This window comes from Cherax quadricarinatus, unplaced genomic scaffold, assembly GCF_038502225.1.
Source record: "Cherax quadricarinatus isolate ZL_2023a unplaced genomic scaffold, ASM3850222v1 Contig30, whole genome shotgun sequence".
NCBI classification, from domain to species: domain Eukaryota; kingdom Metazoa; phylum Arthropoda; class Malacostraca; order Decapoda; family Parastacidae; genus Cherax; species Cherax quadricarinatus.
The window spans coordinates 316,452-340,978 of NW_027195056.1; the positions used below are offsets into that span (position 1 = coordinate 316,452).

The 24,527-nt window shown below is 41.6% G+C and overlaps 2 protein-coding genes across 3 annotated transcripts in view; one reads left to right on the forward strand and one right to left on the reverse strand.

The window, feature by feature from the left end:
- Nucleotides 1-5,132, forward strand: part of LOC128701032 (gamma-tubulin complex component 3 homolog) — an 87,708-nt gene extending 82,576 nt beyond the window's left edge. For both annotated transcript variants that reach the window (XM_070079858.1, XM_070079859.1), the window contains exons 14-17: nucleotides 19-239; nucleotides 1,961-2,086; nucleotides 2,579-2,713; nucleotides 4,657-5,132. In XM_070079858.1, coding sequence (XP_069935959.1) covers nucleotides 19-239; nucleotides 1,961-2,086; nucleotides 2,579-2,713; nucleotides 4,657-4,830 — 656 coding nt within the window. In that variant the 3' untranslated portion in view covers nucleotides 4,831-5,132. The remainder of the gene's footprint in view (nucleotides 1-18; nucleotides 240-1,960; nucleotides 2,087-2,578; nucleotides 2,714-4,656) is intronic.
- A 483-nt stretch (nucleotides 5,133-5,615) lies between these two features.
- Nucleotides 5,616-21,209, reverse strand: Brf (Brf RNA polymerase III subunit). Its single transcript, XM_070079860.1, has 2 exons — nucleotides 21,103-21,209; nucleotides 5,616-8,047 (listed from the first exon to the last, which is right to left on the reverse strand). Exon 2 carries the CDS (start codon nucleotides 8,038-8,040, stop codon nucleotides 6,106-6,108), a length of 1,935 nt encoding a protein of 644 aa, XP_069935961.1. The 5' UTR covers nucleotides 8,041-8,047; nucleotides 21,103-21,209; the 3' UTR covers nucleotides 5,616-6,105.
- Nucleotides 21,210-24,527: the final 3,318 nt, after the last annotated feature.

Here is a 24,527-nt window from a genome sequence, read left to right on the forward strand (position 1 = left end):
ATTTTTGTTATTGTACAGAGCTTGGAGTGGTGTTACACGGTGTACAGTTACTGACCACAGAGATGGTACATCTTGTACACCAGATGGAGTACTACATGACCTTTGAGGTTCTGGAGTGTTCCTGGCACGGTCTTATGACCACACTAAAGACTGCTCACAGTCTTGACCAGGTCATTGATGCTCACAAGCACTTCCTAGACCGTATCATTGCTGGAGCACTGCTAGATGACCAGTCTAAGGTGAGCATTGCTGGACGACCATTCTTAGGTGAGTACTGCTTTATGACCAGTTTAAGGTGAGCATTGCTAGACGACCATTCTTAGGTGAGTACTGCTTTACGACCAGTTTAAGGTGAGTACTGCTGTACGACCAGTCTTAGGTGAATACTGCTGTACGACCAGTCTTAGGTGAGTACTGCTGTACGACCAGTTTAAGGTGAGTACTGCTGTACAACCAGTTTAACCCTTTCAGGGTTTTGGCCGTACTAGTACGGCTTGCGCCCCAGGGTTTTTGACATACAAGTACGCTTAAATTCTAGCACCCTCAAATCTAGTGAGAGAAAGCTGGTAGGCCTACACATGAAAGAATGGGTCTATGTGGTCAGTGTGCACAGTATAAAAAAAATCCTGCAGCACACAGTGCATAATGAGAAAAAAAAATCTCCGACTGTGTTTTTGGATTAAAACAGCGACTTTGCACTGTATTTTCGTATGGTATTTATTGTTGTATTCTAGTTTTCCTGGTCTCATTTTATAGAATGGAAGACATATTACAGAAATTGAGATGATTTTGACTGGTTTTACTTTGAAAAGTATCTTGAAATTGAGCTCAAAGTAGCAGAAATGTTTGATTTTTACCAAAGTTCAAAAGTAAACAAATCATGCCAAGCGTCCAATACACGTCAACTGGTGAGTCTAATATTCTTTCACAAGTGTGCCGATATTATTTATACCATTTCTACACTAATGCAGTAGTCTGCATAACAGTAAATCTTCTATTTTTTTGTGAGAATAAAAATTCAAAGTGGAAAGCCAAAGAAATATAAGAGGGGCCTGGGGATGTGACTGACGAACAGAGAACTTGTTATTTTAGTGCCAGGAATGTCTTTCTTGTTTATTCTGGACCCTATTTGGAAATTGGCATCTTTTGAAATTTGTGTGAAATTGGCAAAATTGCCAATTTCTGACCACTTTATTGGATAGTTGAAATTGGTAAATGGGTGGTTTCTTGTACTCATTCGATAGAAAAAATGGAGTTCTAGCGAAATAGTTATGATTTTTGTCGACTAGTACATTGGAATTGGCCGAAAATAGGGCTCAAAGTGGGCAAAATCGCTGATGTGTACACATTGTTGAGACCGCTAACTTCGCAAGAGCATAATTCCGTAAGTTTTCCATCAAATTTCATACTTTTGGTGTCATTATGATCGGGAAAAGATTCTCTGTCTTTTCTAAAGAATTTTTTTTTTTTTTTTTTTTGAAATTTGGGGGACCCTGAGAACAAGTCTCTGAGAGGGCCTGTGGACCCTGAAAGGGTTAAGGTAAGTACTGCTGTATGACCAGTCTTAGGTGAGTACTGCTGTGTGACGAGTCTTAGGTGAGTACTGCTGTGTGACCAGTCTTAGGTGAGTACTGCTGTGTGACCAGTCTTAGGTGAGTACTGCTGTGTGACCAGTCTTAGGTGAGTACTGCTGTGTGACCAGTCTTAGGTGAGTACTGCTGTGTGACCAGTCTTAGGTGAGTACTGCTGTGTGACCAGTCTTAGGTGAGTACTGCTGTGTGACCAGTCTTAGGTGAGTACTGTCACTGTTAAGCACTGCTAAGTGCAGTGCCTTTACTCTGAAAGACTCCACTATACAGAGGAACTTTATAATAGCACTGACTGTATAGAATGGAACTTTATAATAGAACTGACTGTATATAATGTCACTTAATAATGTATTTCTTTGCCCCGGACACAGCAAGTTCGGACACACCTGCGAACTTTCTACAACTTGATTCAGAACTTGAGGGGACTACAAGAACGACTGTCACTGGCTGTCTGCAGTGAAGTTCATGCTCGTAGAACCCACCAGGAGGCTGTCAAGGTACCAGGCTGATAGTGTAGGCCTATGTTTGGTACTTGTTACTGTCAGAGTAGTGGTAGTTGTAGTAGTATTGGTAGTAATAGTAGCTTGGTAGTGTATTAAGGTACCACACTAATAGGTTAGGTCTGTGTTTGGTACTTGTTACTAAGAGAGTAGTGGTAGTAACAGTAGTAGTGTGGTAGTAGTAGCAGTACTACTTGTAGTAGTAGTAGCAGCACTCAGAGATGCATCTCTCTGTGTATATACTCTGAGAGGTGTATATCTCAGTGTATATATATACTGTGAGGTGTATATCTTGGTGTATATACACTGATAGTTTACATTAATCACTAGTTTAGGTATTAGTGTTAATGCCCCTTGTGTAGTAGATAGTTTAAAGCCCTTAACCATGCTAACCAGTAATTAACTCAACTTGAACACACCGTTCTAAGCTGACACTGAACTTACAGAACCTAGATTGAGCACCTTAAAGAACCAGGGTCATTGTTTCAGGCCAGGACGGACGCCGGCGACTTTGGAACTTGGGCGGAACAAGAGGAAATTGAAAAGAAACGACGGAAGGAGTTCATGCTGAAGGTGGTACCTAAGTTGAAGTCTGACTTGAGGATCAACACTCAGACCTACCAGGTACAACCACCAGCACAACTACAACTACCTGTCTTAGTACTTTGTAACTGTATCTCGTGATGTACACATTGTACACAAATAACCTGCACATACCGAGACTTACTATAAGTTTTGGTCCGACTTGGACCATTTACAAGTCACACTGACACACAAAAGTGAGGGAGCCAGTTTATGTAGGTGAGAGGGACAGTGACGAGACCAAGAGAGTAAGAGAAAGAAGTAGTGGCCATGGTAGTGGAAGTAGAGAGTAGGGAGAGTAGTTTTAATGGCACAATAGATAGAAAGGGGAGTGATGGGTGAAGGGAGGCAGTAGTAATGGAATGGTAGATGTAGTAGTAATACAAGTGGGGTCAGTCTAAGAACAAGACAAAGTAGCACAGCAGGAGGGCTACTGGGCTAAAAGGGTGGGGCCAAATACACAGGGAAAGAAAATAAACAACCTTCACAGTAATCTAGTTTGTACTTCTGCTATAGATGCCTCTGGTGTCTACTATATTCCCTGCTTCTCTTGTTCTCTTCAATACTTTGGAGAAACTGGCAGCTCTCTTTCTGACAGACTTAAAGAACACACAAGTAGTGTTAGACTTGATGACACCAATAATGTTCTGTTCTGTCATGTTAGAGATCACAGTCATCCTATTGACTGGTCCTCTGCTAGAACTGTCTAACCTACTACTAGCCTTCACAATCACCATCTACACTACTTCTAGCCTTCACAGTCACCATCTACACTACTTCTAGCTTTCACAGTCACCATCTACACTACTTCTAGCTTTCACAGTCACCATCTACACTACTTCTAGCCTTCAGAGTCACCATCTACACTACTTCTAGCCTTCACAGTCACTATCTACACTACTTCTAGCCTTCACAGTCACCATCTACACTACTTCTAGCCTTCACAGTCAACATCTACACTACTTCTAACCTTCACAGTCACCATCTACACTACTTCTAACCTTCACAGTCACCATCTACACTACTTCTAACCTTCACAGTCACCATCTACACTACTTCTAACCTTCACAGTCACCATCTACACTACTTCTAACCTTCACAGTCGTCGTGTTGTTGAAGCATCACTTATTCACAACTTTGCTTGTATAAATCTTAGTGGTGACTTTGTCACTGTAGATGTCTACCTTTCTCATTATATTGTTAAATGTTCCAAACTTAGCAACTCTCCTGACTTGACCTCATATTTTCTTCTCCTCCTCTCTCTACCTCTTCTCCTTTCCTATTTTTCTTTACTTCTTTTCTTCTGCCTAGATGAGTTTTGTCAAGTTTTTTACCCATATGGTCCTACCCCTTGAGAGTCCTTAGCTCTCCTACGGTGATCCTTTGTTATTAGACTGACCCCACTTCTACTATTATTACTACTGCTACTACTGCATCTACCACTCAATTAGTATTGCTTCTACCATTACTATTGCCTCCCTTCATCTTTCACTCTTTTCTAACTCTTGTGCCACAAAACTACTCTCCCTACTACTACTGCTGCTATTTCCACTACTACCACTTCTTCCTCTCTTGGTACCGTCCTTAGATATAAGGTTTGTCAGGAAAGAATATAAGTGTTCCCTGATGCAGGTCTAAGTCATATGATGACCCACAGCTGGAGCTTTTGATCCTCAGACCGAGGCCTTCCACTGGCTTACCCCTCCACTCCTTTAAAATATATGGTTATAATTACAACTCCCGTCCTTGTCCCTCTCGCCTATATATATAACTGGCTCCCTCTCGTGTGTCTGTGTGACTTGTAAATGATTCAAGTTGGACCGAAACATTGTCACAAGTTTCACTCTCCTATACGCATCTTACTTGTGTATTGTTCCAGTCACGGTATTGTGCCTCATTCTTTTTGCAGACAATGTACTTTGTAACTGTAATTCATGATGTAAACGTTGTAACACCATAATACATGTAGACATTGATGTTTGCAGGACATGGTGCAGTCGTTCTTGTTGATGTTGACTCAGCACGACGATGACAACCTCCATCTGCTGAGTACTCGTCTGGACTTCAACGAGTACTACCACCGTCGCGACTACCGTCTCAACCAAAGACTCACCTACCATCATAAACGTAAGAGTATGGGCACCTCCTTCTGCCAGTGATGACTACATCAACTGGTGACTCACCTACCATCATAAACGTAAGAGTATGGGCACCTCCTCCTGTCAGTGATGACTACATCAACCAGCAACGACCCTCAACATATGTGGCATGGTGGCAACCTGTTTAAGTTGTCCCATCACTACCGTCAGTGCCATCACTGCCGCCAGTGCCATCACTACCGCTAGTGCCATCACTACCGTCAGTGCCATCACTGCCACCAGTGCCATCAGTGCCACTAATTTTAACACCTGTATCAATGTTTCCACGTGTTTCAGTTGTCAATAAATTGTTGTAAAGCCGTGCTAATAACCTTTATTACGAACCCTATACTGATGACTGGTGATACACGTGTGTCCACTGGTGATGCATCTACCACTGGTGATACATGTATGTCCACTGGTGATGCATCTACCACTGGTGATACATGTATGTCCACTGGTGATACATCCACCACTGACACATGTCCACTGGTGATACATCCACCACTGACACATGTCCACTGGTGATACATCCACCACTGATACACGTGTCCATTGGTGATATACGTGTCCACCACAAGTCAGAGTCACCTGGTAGTCACAGCTGGTGAGTCAGTGTCAAGTCACACCTCAGTGAAGGGCCCCAGACCTCGCCACACCTCCCGTGAACTTAACACAAAGTTCTATATCAAGTTCCACTCCCAAGTCCCACTTTCCGCTGCTTTATAAACCACCAATGACAGAAGGCCGGCTTTAAACTTGGTTAACCCCTTGGTAAAACAGGGATTGAACTTAGGGACTTAGAATCAAGTTCATTTTAAGTTTTATTTTTCTCCCTAAAGGAACATAAATAAATTACAAGAGTTCTTTTAAGTTAAGAAAAGAGAAAAAAGTTTATCTGTTCATATTTTGTACTTAAAAGTTCTATACAGTCTGAGCACTCAAAGTTCAACAAAGTTTTACATAACTTTAAGGTTTATGGTGATTCATAATGCAATTATCAAGTTCCTGTACATAGTCACTTCTCTTATAAAGTTCCTTTGTATATAGTCATTAGCTTTATTTAGAGGAGCTTTATATAAGAATGACTTTATAATGCTTTGCCTTTAGAATTCACTGAAATTTTGACTTAGATTTTGAAAGTGGTTATGTTAGATGGTAAGTTTGAAATACCTAACTGTGACTATTGATCCTCTGAACTTTCAGCACTCGACTGTAGGTTAAGTTCCGCGAAGCTGAGCTAACTGACAGTCAGCTGTGTGTCAGCAGAGCTGTGTGGGGGACCACTTACAATGCCTAGTCATAGTAGTCGTCATAGTAGTCTTCGTTATCATTGAATTCTCCTCTTCTTCTCTGCAGTAGTTGAAGAGTCGATAGGCTATTCTCATCCTCCTCCTCCTCTGCCTCCTCTTCCTCTTCCTCCTCCTCCTCCTCGTCCTCCTTAGCTTTGGTGGCAGCGATGTCGCTTGCGGTGTTTTTCTGGACTTTGTCGTTGCTGTCATCCCTACTGGGGTTCCTGGGTCGCTTGCCCGTCAGGGAGTGTAGTACCGATGAAATGCCCTTCGGTGTCTCCACCGGTGCAGCCTTGAGTAGTTTGGGGTTGGGTTTCTCATCCTTGACGTCCAGTTTGCTCTCCTCATCGCCCTTGAGGCTGCGGAGGACGTCATAGTTGATCTTGTTGGAGAGTCGTTTCTCCATGAGCATCTTCTCAATGGCCTCGCCAGCCGTGTTGGCTGGGGCATTGCTCTTGCTCTTCTTGGCATAGTTCTTCTTCTTCTTGGGTGGTTTGCCATCTTTCTCTCTCTCTTCTGCTTCTTTTGCCTCTCTCTCTTTCTTGATTCTAATTTCCTCCAGGTACTCCTTGTTGATCTTCATCCACAACTCTGTTTTCAATTTTATCTCTCTGTGCGACATAATGTATGAGTCGATCTCGTCGTCGTCGATTCCCGTCAAGTCTAAGACTCCATTGTCCTCCGGCTCTGGGTCGGCAGGACGGATCTCCATGCACTCCTCGATGGTGTCCTTCAACCCCAGACTTGCGGCCGATGGCCCAATCCCCTGCGGTTTAACCTCCTTCTTGACCTCATCTTCGGACGTGTCATTGAGGCAGTTATCTATCGTCTCCAGCGTTACTTCCGTTATAAACTTTTGAGTGTCGGCATTCTCCTGCTCGGCAAATTCTTCTTCGCGTTCTTCTTCTTTGTCGTACTTGGCCCAGATGCCTCGGAGCTTTCTCTTCCTCTCTTCCAAGTGCTTCTCGATCTCTTGCTGAAGTTCGGTCAGTTCATTATCAAGGTCTTCCTGCTTTTCAAGGAGGAGCTGAACTCTTTCCAGTTCACGCTTTCTTGCCGCCCGGAAGGCTGGTGGATCTTGCTCCTCAGCTAAGTCCACGGTCATAAACTCCTCCAGCGTCAGGGCACTTGACGGAGTTTCGCCAAACTCGGTCAGACGCTTTCGTAACGTCGACTCATGAACCTTGACAATTTTTATAACGTCATTAATGGTACGGTTGAAATTGTGAAGTCTAGCAGCTATGACTAGTGCGGCACCGCATACCCCAGATGGTCTCCGACCAGTGTGCATCCAGTCACGCTTCATGCGCTTCACTAGTCTTAAGGCAGTCTCCGACACATCATGAGTCTTGTCCCCAAATGACAATTTATACGCAAACCTCCAGATATATAAACACGGGTCCATCGCAGGAATGTTTATGCAGAGCGCTGTGGAGAGCCGAAGGTACGTCCGACCCAGCTCGTAAACGTCAATCTGGAGGGCATCGCTAACATCAATGAGCATGTGGGCCGTCTGTTCGGTTCTGCAGGTGATGTACACACAAGCGCCAATGACATGGTTGGTCTTCCTGCCGCGGGTCAGTCCCTTGCTTAATCCTAATTTGAAGAAGTTAAAAGAGGTTTCGATGCTTTGTTGTTTGAGGCGAAGTTGCTGGGCGAGGGCGTTGATTTTTTTCTTGGCGTTACTCAAAGTGATTTCTTTGCTTTCCCGTCCAAATGTGCCGTGAAAGCCCCTGAAGACAGGTCGTTTGCTGATGGAATCGGAGGCAACAAACTGACCGACGGCTGAACTCCCTCCATGGAAGTTGTCGAGGAACTGGACTTCACTGACTATGTTGTGCTCGGAGAGCACTGTGCCGCATGAGGTACAGACGGCGTCGCCACGGGCCGGGTCGACGTCAATCTCCCCGCAGCCGCAGTGCTGGCAACGAGACGACATCTCTCACCTGAAATTCAAAATTCCAGTGTTTGTAAGCACACCCAAGTTGCGACAAACGACCAGCAATGAACGGCCAGTGCCGAATGACCAGCGACAAACGACCAGAGGCACACATGAGGATTCAAACCTTGGCCCTCCCATACAGCAGATCCAAAGCGCTACCACTCAGCTACGAGGCATTAACAGGCATGGAAATAATTCTGGCATTAACAGGCATGATAACTGGTCTAGAAATAATTCCAGAATTAATAAGAATTGAAATAGGTCTAGAAATAGTGACTGAGAATTCCCATCATTTCTTTTGGGAATTTTTGTCAATGGGACTAAAAATAATGGGGTACTTTTTTAGTCCTTAAAATAAAGGGGTGATTATAAGAAGTGTCCATTAATGGAGGGTTCTAGTTCTAGTGAACAAGAGCAAACATGAACAGTACCACCGTGGTGATGGTGTGAATGTTAATGTGTTCTTTGTCAATATATATATATATATTATATATATAGGGTAGTACTACCTATGGAATTGAATTATAATAGTAATACAGTGGAACCTCAAATATCGAACTTTCTTCGGTCCAGAAGGCTGTTTGAGTGCCACTACCGAACGAATTTATTCCCATCAGGAATAATGTAAATTAGATTAGTCCATTTAAGACCCTCAAAAATACACTTATAAAAGCACTTACAAAAATACACTTATAAAAGCACTTACAAAAATACACTTATAAAAGCACTTACAAAAATACACTTATAAAAGCACTTACAAAAATACACTTATAAAAGCACTTACAAAAATACACTTATAAAAGCACTTACAAAAATACACTTATAAAAGCACTTACAAAAATACACTTATAAAAGCACTTACAAAAATACACTTATAAAAGCACTTACAAAAATACACTTATAAAAGCACTTACAAAAATACACTTATAAAAGCACTTACAAAAATACACTTATAAAAGCACTTACAAAAAATACAATTATAAAAATACACTTATAAAAGCACTTACAAAAATACACTTATAAAAGCACTTACAAAAATACACTTACATAATTGGTTGAGTTGGGAGCAGTTCAATTTTTGAGGTTCCACAGTAATAATAACAATTTTGATGGAAGTGAATAATAATAACAATTTTTATTCTGACATGATACAGTGGTAACTCGGGATACAAACACCTCAAAACTCGAACAATCATGTAAGTGTATTTACGTAAGTGCTTTTCTAAGTGTATTTACGTAAGTGCTTTTCTAAGTGTATTTACGTAAGTGCTTTTCTAAGTGTATTTTTGGGGGTCTGAAACGGATTAATCTAATTTACATTATTCCTTATGGGAACAAATTCGTTCGGTATCGGCACTTGAACAGCCTTCTGGAACGAATTAAATTCGTATCCCGAGGTACCACTGTACAAGGCTGTACAGAGGAATATAGTAGTTGGGTGGACATGCCAAAAGCCCCTTTGTACGCACAGCATTTCAGACAAACTTAATATTAACTTAAGATTAATAAGGCAATAACAGTTCTTACAGTCATTAGATGAGTTACAATGAGTACAAGAGAATGGAGTATTCTATTAGGTAATGCTATATGGCTTTAATAAGTCCGGTAGAGCAGTTCAGTACAGAATAAGTACAGTTTTGATATGGTTTATAAAACGTACAATATTATAATTTAGAACAAGTTAAAACAATTTACAATATGAAGTAGTACAATTTAGTACATTTCAGTACATTTTAAAACAATGAAACACTTAAGTTTGAAGTAACGAGTAAATGGTTGAGCAATCAATATACAATAATGAAACTGAAACGATTTTAAGTTCAAGGTAAATAATCAAATAGTTAAGCAGTCTTAAATTATTTACAAGTTTTTCGAGTAATTTTTGAGTAACTGGTATTAAGTCAAGTGTTTGGTTAATTTTGGGTGATGAGGTGATTTCTAAGTTGGGACTTAACTGATCTGCAGGCAGCAGGGGCCCTTTAATGTGTTCTGGCGATGAATTCCAGATTTTCGGGCCTTTTATGTGTGTAGCATTGTTGCACAGGGAGACATAGATACGTGGGATATCGAGGAGTGATTTGTGTCTTGTATTATGGCTGGGTTCTGTTATAGTTATTAACCCTTTCAGGGTCGAAAATTTTTGGGAAAAAAAAATAATTTTTTTCTTATGAAATAATAGAAAATCTTTTCCCAATCATAATGACACCAAAAGTATGAAATTTGATGGAAAACTTACGGAATTATGCTTTCACGAAGTTAGTGGTCTCCACAATGTTTACTCATTGGCGATTTTGCCCACTTTGAGCTCTATTTTCTGCCAATTCCAGAGTACTAGTCGACAAAAATCACAACTATTTCACTAGAACTCCATTTTTTCTATCGAATGAGTACAAGATTTCATCTATCCAATAAAGTGGTCAGAAATTGGCAATTTTGCCAATTTCACACAAATTTCAAAAGATGCCAATTTCCAAATAGGGTCCAGAATAAACAAGACAGACATTCCTGGCACTAAAATAACATTTCCTCTGTTCATTAGTCACGTCCCCAGGCCCCTCTTACATTCTTTTTGCTTTCCACTTTGAATTTTTATTCTCACAAAAAAATAGATGATTTACTGTTATGCAGACTACTGCATTAGTGTAGAAATGGTATAAATAATATCGGCGCACTTGTGAAAGAATATTAGACTCACCAGTTGACGTGTATTGGACGCTTAGCATGATTTGTTTACTTTTGAACTTAGGTAAAAATCAAACATTTCTGCTACTTTGAGCTCAATTTCAAGATACTTTTCATTGTAAAACCAGTCAAAATCATCTCAATTTCTGTAATATGCACAATTACCATTGGTGAGATAAGGGTAAATGAGAGAGTTGTAAAGAACAAGAGCCATTTGGGGTACATAGTAGTACCATATTTTTGACAGGATGGTTACTGTTTTGGAGACTTTCCTGGGTATTTGCTGTATGTGGGTCTGGAATTTGAGTCTATTAGTATGGTTGGGTTTGGGTGAGAGAAGACATAAGTAATGTCATCTGAAAATAAAATGGGTTTGAGGAGCTTTGATGCATTTGGGGACCCTCATCCTCAGAGAAAACAATAAACTCACTTTAGGGAAAACTCGAGATTCTCCCCAGAGCATTTGAATGTTTTCTTCTCCTACCAACCCCTATATTCTATATTCTATGTAAACTTTATTTATAAACAAAATACATTAACAAAGATACAATAGAAACGAGAACATAAATAACATCTCAGAGTCTACATCTCAACCACTTCATCCAGCTCCCTGGCAGTGGGCTGAGTGCCCAGAATGCTGCAGGCATTTCCCCTCTGGATTGCAACACTGAGTTTCTGAAAGAGGAAGCTGGCCACTTTGTGATCCTTGGTTTCTGTGATGAGCTTTTCACCCAGCTCTCTGAGGAAATTTAGAGCACACTTGCCTCATGCTCCAAGGGTCTCCGACCCTACTGGGATGAAGTTATAGCAAGGGGGCAGGTCTACATATTTGCAGATCTTCTGGGTCTCCCTGTAGCTGGTGGGTCCACCCCCATCAGCTTCAGAGTATGGCAAGTAGGTGTCTGCCAATGTTGCAGCACAAGTGTAGTCCCAGGCAATCTGTTTACCATCCTTTTAGGGTAGCACGGTGGCTCCATCTGGACGCTTTTGACTTCCGTTGGACCTCCATACTTGGGGTTCCCGTTAAGCTGGGCATACTTCCCTTCTGATGTATGACACACGAGACCATGAAGTTCAAATTGATCAGCTGACACCCTGCCGCAAATACACCTATGTTCAGTGAGTATGGGGGCAGCTAGGCGAAGAGCAACACTAATCCGAATGCCCTGTGGGTTGAGTTGGGTGCCCAGGGAGGAGTTGGGAACAACTAAAAGGAAATCCCCTGAATGTAGTGCCTTCACCACTAGGAGACAAGCTTTATCCTCTCCTGTAGTGTTGTTGAGCACTGTGTTGGCAATTTTTTCCATGATTGGTTTGTCCCAGTGGGACTGTTTGTGCTCTTTGGGAGGAGCTGGTCTGTTGGAGGAGTCTGCAAGGGTGTCCCACCATGTGGGAGTAGAATGAAATCAGCACAGAGGCACCCACACCACTGTAGGCCCTCGGATCAAGGTAAAACACCTAGCTCTGCTGGGTGCTTGATTCTTGTAGGATTGGGTGGTCCTGTGGGTTAGAGTATCATGTGATTTTCACTCACCATGAGGCGCGCCAAACTGACATAGGTTTGAGTCCTCGGCTAGTCGCAGTATTGTTATTGATTCAATACCACTCGTTCATGGTTACAATATGTATGTATATATATGTATATATATATATTTTTTTCAACAAACCGGCCGTATCCCACCAAGGCAGGGTGGCCCAAAAAGAAAAACGAAAGTTTCTCTTTTTAAATTTAGTAATTTATACAGGAGAAGGGGTTACTAGCCCCTTGCTCCCGGCATTTTAGTCACCTCTTACAACACGCATGGCTTACAGAGGAAGAATTCTGTTCAACTTCCCCATGGAGACAAGAGGAAATAAACAAGAACTAGAAAGAAAATGGAAGAAAACCCAGAGGGTTGTGTATATATCTGCTTGTACATGTATGTGTAGTGTGACCTAAGTGTAGGTAGAAGTAGCAAGACGTACCTGAAATCTTGCGTGTTTATGAGACAGAAAAAAGGACACCAGCAATCCTACCATCATGGTACTACCATCCTGTGGTAGCAGGACGGTAGTACCTCCCTGGGTGGTTGCTGTCCATCAACCTACTACCACAGGATGGTAGTACCTCCCTGGGTCGTTGCTGTCCATCAACCTACTACCACAGGATGGTAGTACCTCCCAGGGTGGTTGTCTACCAACCTACTACCACAGGATGGTAGTACCACCTCCCTGGGTGGTGGTTGTCTACCAACCTGGTACCACAGGATGGTAGTACCTCCCTGGGTTGTTGTTGTCTACCAACCTACTACCACAGGATGGTAGTACCTCCCTGGGTGGTTGTTGTCTACCAACCTGGTACCACAGGATGGTAGTACCTCCCTGGGTGGTTGTTGTCCACCAACCTGTTACCACAGTATGGTAGTATCTCCCTGGGTGGTGGTTGTCTAACAACCTACTACCACAGTATGGTAGTACCTCCCTGGGTTGTTGTTGTCTACCAACCTACTACCACAGGATGGTAGTACCTCCCTGGGTGGTTGTTGTCTACCAACCTGGTACCACAGGATGGTAGTACCTCCCTGGGTGGTTGTTGTCCACCAACCTGTTACCACAGTATGGTAGTATCTCCCTGGGTGGTGGTTGTCTAACAACCTACTACCACAGTATGGTAGTACCTCCCTGGGTGGTTGTTGTCCACCAACCTGTTACCACAGTATGGTAGTATCTCCCTGGGTGGTTGTTGTCTACCAACCTACTACCACAGTATGGTAGTACTTCCCTGGGTGGTTGCTGTCTACCAACCTACTACCACAGGATGGTAATACCTCCCTGGGTGGTTGTTGTCACCAACCTACTACCACAGTATGGTAGTACCTCCCTGGGTGGTTGTCTACCAACCTACTACCACAGTATGGTAGTACCTCCCTGGGTGGTTGTTGTCTACCAACCTAGTACCTAGGAATTAAATTACATTACCAGATATATTCAGCAAAATTCCAAAACTTGCCACGAGTACACCAAGACACACTGCAACAAGTGTTAGGGGCCCAAGACTGATAAACAGTCTCCCACCAGGCATACAGACAATTAACAATATACCCCTGGCTTCTTTCAAGACTCCTGGATGTCTTCAAGACCCCTGGATGTCTTCAAGACTCCTGGCTGCCTTCAAGACCCCTGTTTGTCTTCAAGACTCCTGGATGTCTTCAAGACCCCTGGCTGTCTTCAAGACCACTGGCTGTCTTCAAGACCCCAAGCTGCCTTCAAGACCCCTGTTTGTCTTCAAGACTCCTGGATGTCTTCAAGACCCCTGGCTGTCTTCAAGGCCACTGGCTGTCTTCAAGACCCCAAGCTGCCTTCAAGACCCCTGTTTGTCTTCAAGACCCCTGTTTGTCTTCAAGACTCCTGGATGTCTTCAAGACTCCTGGCTGACTTCAAGACCACTGGCTGTCTTCAAGACCACTGGCTGTCTTCAAGACTCCTGGCTGACTTCAAGACCCCTGGCTGACTTCAAGACCACTGACTGTCTTCAAGACTCCTGGCTGTCTTCAAGACCCCTGGCTGTCTTCAAGACTCCTGGCTGTCTTCAAGACCCCTGGCTGTCTTCAAGACTCCTGGCTGTCTTCAAGACCCCTGGCTGTCTTCAAGACTCCTGGCTGTCTTCAAGACCCCTGGCTGTTTTCAAGACTCCTGGCTGTCTTCAAGACCCCTGACTGTCTTCAAGACCCCTGGCTGTCTTCAAGACTCCTGGCTGTCTTCAAGACCCCTGGCTGTCTTCAAGACTCCTGGCTGTCTTCAAGACCCCTGGCTGTCTTCAAGACTCCTGGCTGTCTTCAAGACCCCTGACTGCCTTCAAGACCCCTGGCTGTCTTCAAGACCCCTGACTGTCTTCAAGACTCCTGGCTGTCTTCAAGACCCCTGGCTGTCTTCAAGAATCCTGGCTGTCTTCAAGACCCCTGGCTGTCTTCAAGACTCCTGGCTGTCTTCAAGATTCCTGGCTGTCTTCAAGACCCCTGGCTGTTTTCAAGACTCCTGGCTGTCTTCAAGACTCCTGGCTGTCTTCAAGACTCCTGGCTGTCTTCAAGACCCCTGGCTGTCTTCAAGACTCCTGGCTGTTTTCAAGACCCCTGGCTGTCTTCAAGACCCCTGGCTGTCTTCAAGACCCCTGGTTGTCTTCAAGACTCCTGGCTGTCTTCAAGACCCCTGGCTGTCTTCAAGACTCCTGGCTGTCTTCAAGACCCCTGGCTGTCTTCAAGACCCCTGGCTGTCTTCAAGACCCCTGGCTGTCTTCAAGACTCCTGGCTGTCTTCAAGACTCCTGTCTGTTTTCAAGACCCCTGGCTGTTTTCAAGACTCCTGGCTGTCTTCAAGACCCCTGGCTGTCTTCAAGACCCTGGCTGTCTTCAAGACTCCTGGCTGTCTTCAAGATCCCCGCCTGTCTTCAAGACTCCTGGCTGTCTTCAAGACCCCTGGCTGTCTTCAAGGCCCTGGCTGTCTTCAAGACCCTGGCTGTCTTCAAGACCCCTGGCTGTCTTCAAGACCCCTGGCTGTCTTCAAGACCCTGGCTGTCTTCAAAACCCCTGGCTGTCTTCAAGGCCCTGGCTGTCTTCAAGACCCCAAGCTGTCTTCAAGACCCCCGTCTGTCTTCAAGACCCCTGGCTGTCATCAAGACTCCTGGCTGTCTTCAAGACTCCTGGCTGTCTTCAAGAACCCGGCTGTCTTAAAGACTCCTGGCTGTCTTCAAGACTCCTGGCTGTCTTCAAGACCCCTGTTTGTCTTCAAGACCCCTGTTTGTCTTCAAGACTCCTGGCTGTCTTCAAGACCCCTGGCTGACTTCAAGACCACTGGCTGTCTTAAAGACCCCTGTTTGTCTTCAAGACTCCTGGATGTCTTCAAGACCCCTGGCTGTCTTCAAGGCCACTGGCTGTCTTCAAGACCCCAAGCTGCCTTCAAGACTCCTGTTTGTCTTCAAGACTCCTGGCTGTCTTCAAGACTCCTGGCTGTCTTCAAGACTCCTGGCTGTCTTCAAGATCCCTGGCTGTCTTCAAGACTCCTGGCTGTCTTCAAGACCCCTGGCTGTTTTCAAGAACCCTGGCTGTCTTCAAGACCCCTGGTTGTCTTCAAGACTCCTGGCTGTCTTCAAGATCCCTGGCTGTTTTCAAGACCCTGGCTGTCTTCAAGACCACTGGCTGTCTTCAAGAACCCGGCTGTCTTCAAGACTCTTGTCTGTCTTCAAGAATCCTGGCTGTCTTCAAGACTCCTGTCTGTCTTCAAGATCCCTGGCTGTCTTCAAGACCCCTGGCTGTCTTCAAGAATCCTGGCTGTCTTCAAGATCCATGGCTGTCTTCAAGACTCCTGGCTGTCTTCAAGACCCCTGGTTGTCTTCAAGACTCCTGGCTGTCTTCAAGACCCCTGGTTGTCTTCAAGACTCTTGGCTGTCTTCAAGATCCCTGGCTGTTTTCAAGACCCTGGCTGTCTTCAAGACCCCTGGCTGTCTTCAAGACTCCTGGCTGTCTTCAAGATCCCTGGCTGTTTTCAAGACCCTGGCTGTCTTCAAGACTCCTGGCTGTCTTCAAGACCCCTGGCTGTCTTCAAGACTCCTGGCTGTCTTCAAGATCCCTGGCTGTCTTCAAGACTCCTGGCTGTCTTCAAGATCCCTGGCTGTCTTCAAGACTCCTGGCTGTCTTCAAGACTCCTGGCTGTCTTCAAGATCCCTGGCTGTTTTCAAGACCCTGGCTGTCTTCAAGACTCCTGGCTGTCTTCAAGACCCCTGGCTGTCTTCAAGACTCCTGGCTGTCTTCAAGATCCCTGGCTGTCAAGACTCCTGGCTGTCTTCAAGATCCCTGGCTGTCTTCAAGACTCCTGGCTGTCTTCAAGACTCCTGGCTGTCTTCAAGATCCCTGGCTGTTTTCAAGACCATGGCTGTCTTCAAGACTCCTGGTTGTCTTCAAGACTCCTGGCTGTCTTCAAGACTACTGGCTGTCTTCAAGATCCCTGGCTGTCTTCAAGACTCCTGGTTGTCTTCAAGACTCCTGGCTGTCTTCAAGATCCCTGGCTGTTTTCAAGACCCTGGCTGTCTTCAAGACTCCTGGCTGTCTTCAAGACCCCTGGCTGTCTTCAAGACCCCAGGCTGTCTTCAAGAATCCTGGCTGTCTTCAAGAATCCTGTCTGCCTTCAAGAATCCTGGCTGTCTTCAAGACTCCTGGCTGTCTTCAAGACCCCCGGCTGTCTTCAAGACTCCTGGCTGTCTTCAAGACTCCTGGCTGTCTTCAAGACTCCTGGCTGTCTTCAAGACTCCTGGCTGTCTTCAAGACTCCTGGCTGTCTTCAAGACTCCTGGCTGTCTTCAAGACTCCTGGCTGTCTTCAAGACTCCTGGCTGTCTTCAAGACTCCTGGCTGTCTTCAAGACTCCTGGCTGTCTTCAAGACTCCTGGCTGTCTTCAAGACCCCTGGCTGTCTTCAAGACTCCTGGCTGTCTTCAAGACTCCTGGCTGTCTTCAAGACTCCTGGCTGTCTTCAAGACTCCTGGCTGTCTTCAAGACCCCTGGCTGTCTTCAAGACTCCTGGCTGTCTTCAAGACCCCTGGCTGTCTTCAAGACCCCTGGCCGATTTCAAGACCCCTGGCTTTCTGCAAGACCCCTAGTAGTAACAACCTATTTGATCATACCCTGATCCACCACGAGGCCTGGTCACGAATAATCTTAAGACACAAAGACTTGTTCCAAACTCAGAATCCCTTAGATTCAGTTAACAATAATTTTAATAAAACAATAGACAGCTACTGAAAGGCAATGATAAATTAATTAATAAATAGCAACCATCAATCCACCTTTACTGTTCAGTTTAATATAAATTATCTAAATGGCTAGTAGGTATGTTGAGCCCAACTGTTGGTATAAAATACGTACATACACAAAATACGTACATACACATAAAATAAGTACATATATATATATAAAATACGTGCATACATATATAAAACATGTACATACATATATAAAACATGTACATACATATATAAAACACGTACATACATATATTATATAAAATACGTACACAGATATATAAAATACGTTTTTTTTTTTCAACAAGTTGGTCGTCTTCCACCGAGGCAGGGTGACCCACCGAGGCAGGGTGACCCACCGAGGCAGGGTGACCCACCGAGGCAGGGTGACCCAAAAAAGAAAGAAAATTCCCAAAAAGAAAATACTTTCATCATTCAACACTTTCACCACACTCACACATTATCACTGTTTTTGCAGAGGTGCTCAGAATACAACAGTTTAGAAGCATATACGTATAAAGATACACAACATATCCCTCCAAACTGCCAATATCCCAAACCCCTCCTTTAAAGTGCGTACATACATATATAAAATACGTACACATAAAATACGTACATACATATATAAATACGTACATACATATATAAATACGTACACACATACAAAATACGTACATATATAAAATACGTACATATATAAATACGTACATACATATATAAAATACGTACATATATATAAAATACGTACATATATAAATACATACATATACATATAAAATACGTACATACACAATATACGTGCATACATATATAAAATACGTACATATATAAATACGTACATACATAAATACGTACATACATATATAAAATACGTACATACACATAAAATATGTACATACACATATAAAATACGTACATACATATATAAATACGTAGACATATAAAATACGTACATACAAATATAAAATACGTACATACATAAAATACGTACATACATAAAATACGTACATACATAAAATACGTACATACATATATAAAATACGTAGATACATATATAAAATACGTACATACAAATATAAAATACGTACATACATAAAATGCGTACATACATAAAATACGTACATACATATAAAATACGTACATACATATATAAAATACGTACATACATATATAAAATACGTACATACATATATAAATACTTACATATATAATATATAAAAAATACGTACATACATAAAGTACGTACATACATATATAAAATACGTACATACATATATAAAATACGTACATACATATATAAAATACGTACATACATATATAAAATACGTACATACATATATAAAATACGTACATACATATATAAAATACGTACATACATATATAAAATACGCACATACATATATAAAATACGTACATACATACATAAAGCACGTACATACATATATAAAATACGTACATACATATATAAAATATGTACATACATATATAAATACGTACATACATAAAATACGTACATACATATATAAAATACGTACATATATATAAAATACGTACATACATATATAAAATACGTACATAATATAAAATACGTACGTACACATAAAATACGTACATATATAAAATACGTACATACATATATAAAATACGTACATACATATATAAAATACGTACATATATAAAATACGTACATATATAAAATACGTACATACATATATAAAATACATACATACATAAAATACGTACATACACATAAAATACGTACGTACATATATAAAATACGTACATACACATAAAATACGTATATACATATATAAAATACGTACATACATATATAAAATACGTACATACACATAAAATACGTACATACATATGTAAAATACGCACATACATATACAAAATACGTACATACCTATATAAAATACGTACATGCATATATAAAATACGTTCATACATATATAAAATGCGTACATACATATACACGTACATACCTATATAAAATACGTACATGCATATATAAAATACGTACATACATATATAAAATACGTACATACATATATAAAATACGTACATACATATATAAAATACGTACATACATATATAAAATACGTACATACATATATAAAATACGTACATACATATATAAAATACGTACATACATATATAAAATACGTACATACATATAAAATACGTACATATATAAAATACGTACATATACTAAATACGTACATACATATATAAAATACGTACATACATATATTAAATACGTACATACATATATAAAATACGTATACATATATAAAATACGTACATACATATATTAAATACGTACATACATAAAATATGTACATACATATATAAAATACGTACATACCTATATAAAATACGTACATGCATATATAAAATACGTACATACATATATTAAATACATACATATATATATAAAATACGTACATACATATATTAAATATGTACATACATATATGAAATACGTACATACATATATAAAATACGTACATACATATATTAAATACGTACATACATAAAATACGTATACATATATAAAATACGTACATACCTATATAAAATACGTACATGCATATATAAAATACGTACATACATATATTAAATACGTACATACATATATAAAATACGTACATACATATATAAAATACGTGCATACATATATTAAATACGTACATACATAAAATACGTACATACATATATAAAATACGTACATACCTATATAAAATACGTACATGCATATATAAAATACGTACATACATATATTAATATACGTACATACATATAAAATACGTACATATATATATATATATATAAAATACGTACATATATTAAATACGTACATACATATATAAAATACGTACATACATATATTAAATACGTACATACATAAAATACGTACATACATATATAAAATACGTACATACATATATAAAATACGTACATACACAAAATACGTACATACATATATAAAATACGTACATACATAAAATACGTACATACATATATAAAATACGTACATATATATATTAAATACGTACATACATATATAAAATACGTACATACATAAATAAAATACGTACATACATAAATAAAATACGTACATACATATATTAAATACGTACATACATATATAAAATACGTACATACATAAATAAAATACGTACATACATAAATAAAATACGTACATACATATATTAAATACGTACATACATATATAAAATACGTACATACATATATAAAATACGTACATACATATATAAAATACGTACATACATATATAAAATACGTACATACATATATAAAATACGTACATACATATATAAAATACGTACATACAAGGTCATCAGTCGTATATTAAAGTTAATTACGTGATCGTAGGGGAAAGCATTAAACTAGCAGGGGCACCTTGGGAGACAATCATCTCTGATCCGAGGAAGAGGAGAAGCACCAGCTCCTGGTCCCTGGATCAAGAACCCTTCACTAGCGGCTTGAGAAACTCTCCCTCACTACTGATTTAACGTCATTTAACGTCGTAATTACATACACATTAGCCACTAATGTATATAGGTAATGTGTATACATACTTACGGAGTTATCAGGGAGTAAATAGTCATGTAAATTAGTGTAAATAAGGCTGTAAATGAGGTAAATAACAGCGAGAAGCAACAACGTTGTTTACAATGGCGCGGTCGCTTACACTACTGAGAACTGGTCGCTTAAACTACCAGTACACTGCTGTTATTCCTGTTTTAATTGCTTAATTATATCTCTCTTGGGTATTTTATGGGTTATTAGCCATGCCAGACCCATGCCATGGGTGGTAGGCTATGTGTCATGTGGGTATGTGGTTAGTGTGGGGAGGGAATCAAAATATTCTTGGGGGGGGGGGGGGGGGTAATTTTGAGTTGGAGTGAAGTAATTTGTTAAGTTTTTAGTCCGGTAATGATTGTAATGGTGCTGAGCGAGGGAGGTTTTGATCCAGGGAACTGGAGTTCAATCTTGAAGTGACAGTTGTGTTATGCCAGAGACTGTGGTATGGTGTCACAGTGTTGTCAGAGTCAACCTTCTGTGTACTCTGAGTACACCTGTGAACTCTGAGTGCACCTTCTGTGTACTCTGAGTACACCTGTGAACTCTGAGTGCACCTTCTGTGTACTCTGAGTACACCTGTGAACTCTGAGTGCACCTTCTGTGTACTCTGAGTACACCTGTGAACTCCGAGTGCACCTTCTGTGTACTCTGAGTACACCTGTGAACTCTGAGTGCACCTTCTGTGTACTCTGAGTGCACCTGTGAACTCTGAGTGCACCTTCTGTGTACTCTGAGTACACCTGTGAACTCCGAGTGCACCTTCTGTGTACTCTGAGTACACCTGTGAACTCTGAGTGCACCTTCTGTGTACTCTGAGTGCACCTGTGAACTCTGAGTGCACCTTCTGTGTACTCTGAGTACACCTGTGAACTCTGAGTGCACCTTCTGTGTACTCTGAGTGCACCTGTGAACTCTGAGTGCACCTTCTGTGTACTCTGAGTACACCTGTGAACTCCGAGTGCACCTTCTGTGTACTCTGAGTACACCTGTGAACTCCGAGTGCACCTTCTGTGTACTCTGAGTACACCTGTGAACTCCGAGTGCACCTTCTGTGTACTCTGACAGTCATATAAACTGTCGAAGAGAGAATAGATTACAATCTTGGGCTGTCAGTTAGCAGTCTGACAGCAATAATACAAGAACAACTTCCACTGAACTTACCTGACTGAAGGAGACTGACATCAGTCAGTCCATCTATCATCAGTCTACTTAACAATGAGGAAGACTGTATGTGTCCCCCTATGGTGGGAGTCTTCAGTCAAAATATAGATACTGTATTGTAGACAGCAGGAGTGACGATACAATCAGTCCACCAAGAAGAGTGAAGCTAAATGTACTCTTATATACTGCCGGAGATGAGATGTGAGCGGTGGTTGTATTACAGAGGTACATAATGGGTCCAGGGACTGTACCTTAACATTACAGAGGTACATAATGGGTCCAGGGACTGTACCTTAACATTACAGAGGTACATAATGGGTCCAGGGACTGTACCTCAACATTACAGAGGTACATAATGGGTCCAGGGACTGTACCTTAACATTACAGAGGTACATAATGGGTCCAGGGACTGTACCATAACATTACAGAGGTACATAATGGGTCCAGGGACTGTACCTTAACATTACAGAGGTACATAATGGGTCCAGGGACTGTACCTCAACATTACAGAGGTACATAATGGGTCCAGGGACTGTACCATAACATTACAGAGGTACATAATGGGTCCAGGGACTGTACCACAACATTACAGAGGTACATAATGGGTCCAGGGACTGTACCTTAACATTACAGAGGTACATAATGGGTCCAGGGACTGTACCTTAACATTACAGAGGTACATAATGGGTCCAGGGACTGTACCTTAACATTACAGAGGTACATAATGGGTCCAGGGACTGTACCACAACATTACAGAGGTACATAATGGGTCCAGGGACTGTACCTCAACATTACAGAGGTACATAATGGGTCCAGGGACTGTACCTTAACATTACAGAGGTACATAATGGGTCCAGGGACTGTACCTCAACATTACAGAGGTACATAATGGGTCCAGGGACTGTACCTCAACATTACAGAGGTACATAATGGGTCCAGGGACTGTACCTCAACATTACAGAGGTACATAATGGGTCCAGGGACTGTACCTCAACATTACAGAGGTACATAATGGGTCCAGGGACTGTACCTCAACATTACAGAGGTACATAATGGGTCCATGGACTGTACCTCAACATTACAGAGGTACATAATGGGTCCAGGGACTGTACCTCAACATTACAGAGGTACATAATGGGTCCAGGGACTGTACCTCAACATTACAGAGGTACATAATGGGTCCAGGGACTGTACCTCAACATTACAGAGGTACATAATGGGTCCAGGGACTGTACCTCAACATTACAGAGGTACATAATGGGTCCAGGGACTGTACCTTAACATTACAGAGGTACATAATGGGTCCAGGGACTGTACCTCAACATTACAGAGGTACATAATGGGTCCAGGGACTGTACCTCAACATTACAGAGGTACATAATGGGTCCAGGGACTGTACCTCAACATTACAGAGGTACATAATGGGTCCAGGGACTGTACCTCAACATTACAGAGGTACATAATGGGTCCAGGGACTGTACCTTAACATTACAGAGGTACATAATGGGTCCAGGGACTGTACCTCAACATTACAGAGGTACATAATGGGTCCAGGGACTGTACCTCAACATTACAGAGGTACATAATGGGTCCAGGGACTGTACCTCAACATTACAGAGGTACATAATGGGTCCAGGGACTGTACCTCAACATTACAGAGGTACATAATGGGTCCAGGGACTGTACCTCAACATTACAGAGGTACATAATGGGTCCAGGGACTGTACCTCAACATTACAGAGGTACATAATGGGTCCAGGGACTGTACCTCAACATTACAGAGGTACATAATGGGTCCAGGGACTGTACCTCAACATTACAGAGGTACATAATGGGTCCAGGGACTGTACCTCAACATTACAGAGGTACATAATGGGTCCAGGGACTGTACCTCAACATTACAGAGGTACATAATGGGTCCAGGGACTGTACCTCAACATTACAGAGGTACATAATGGGTCCATGGACTGTACCTCAATATTACAGAGGTACATAATGGGTCCAGGACTGTACCTCAACATTACAGAGGTACATAATGGGTCCAGGGACTGTACCTCAACATTACAGAGGTACATAATGGGTCCAGGGACTGTACCTCAACATTACAGAGGTACATAATGGGTCCAGGACTGTACCTCAACATTACAGAGGTACATAATGGGTCCAGGGACTGTACCTCAACATTACAGAGGTACATAATGGGTCCAAGGACTGTACCTCAACATTACAGAGGTACATAATGGGTCCAGGGACTGTACCTC

Excerpts from the sequence above, each read along its gene's own strand:
- Brf (XM_070079860.1), bottom strand. The coding sequence starts at position 8,040 with ATGTCGTCTCGTTGCCAGCACTGCGGCTGCGGGGAGATTGACGTCGAC.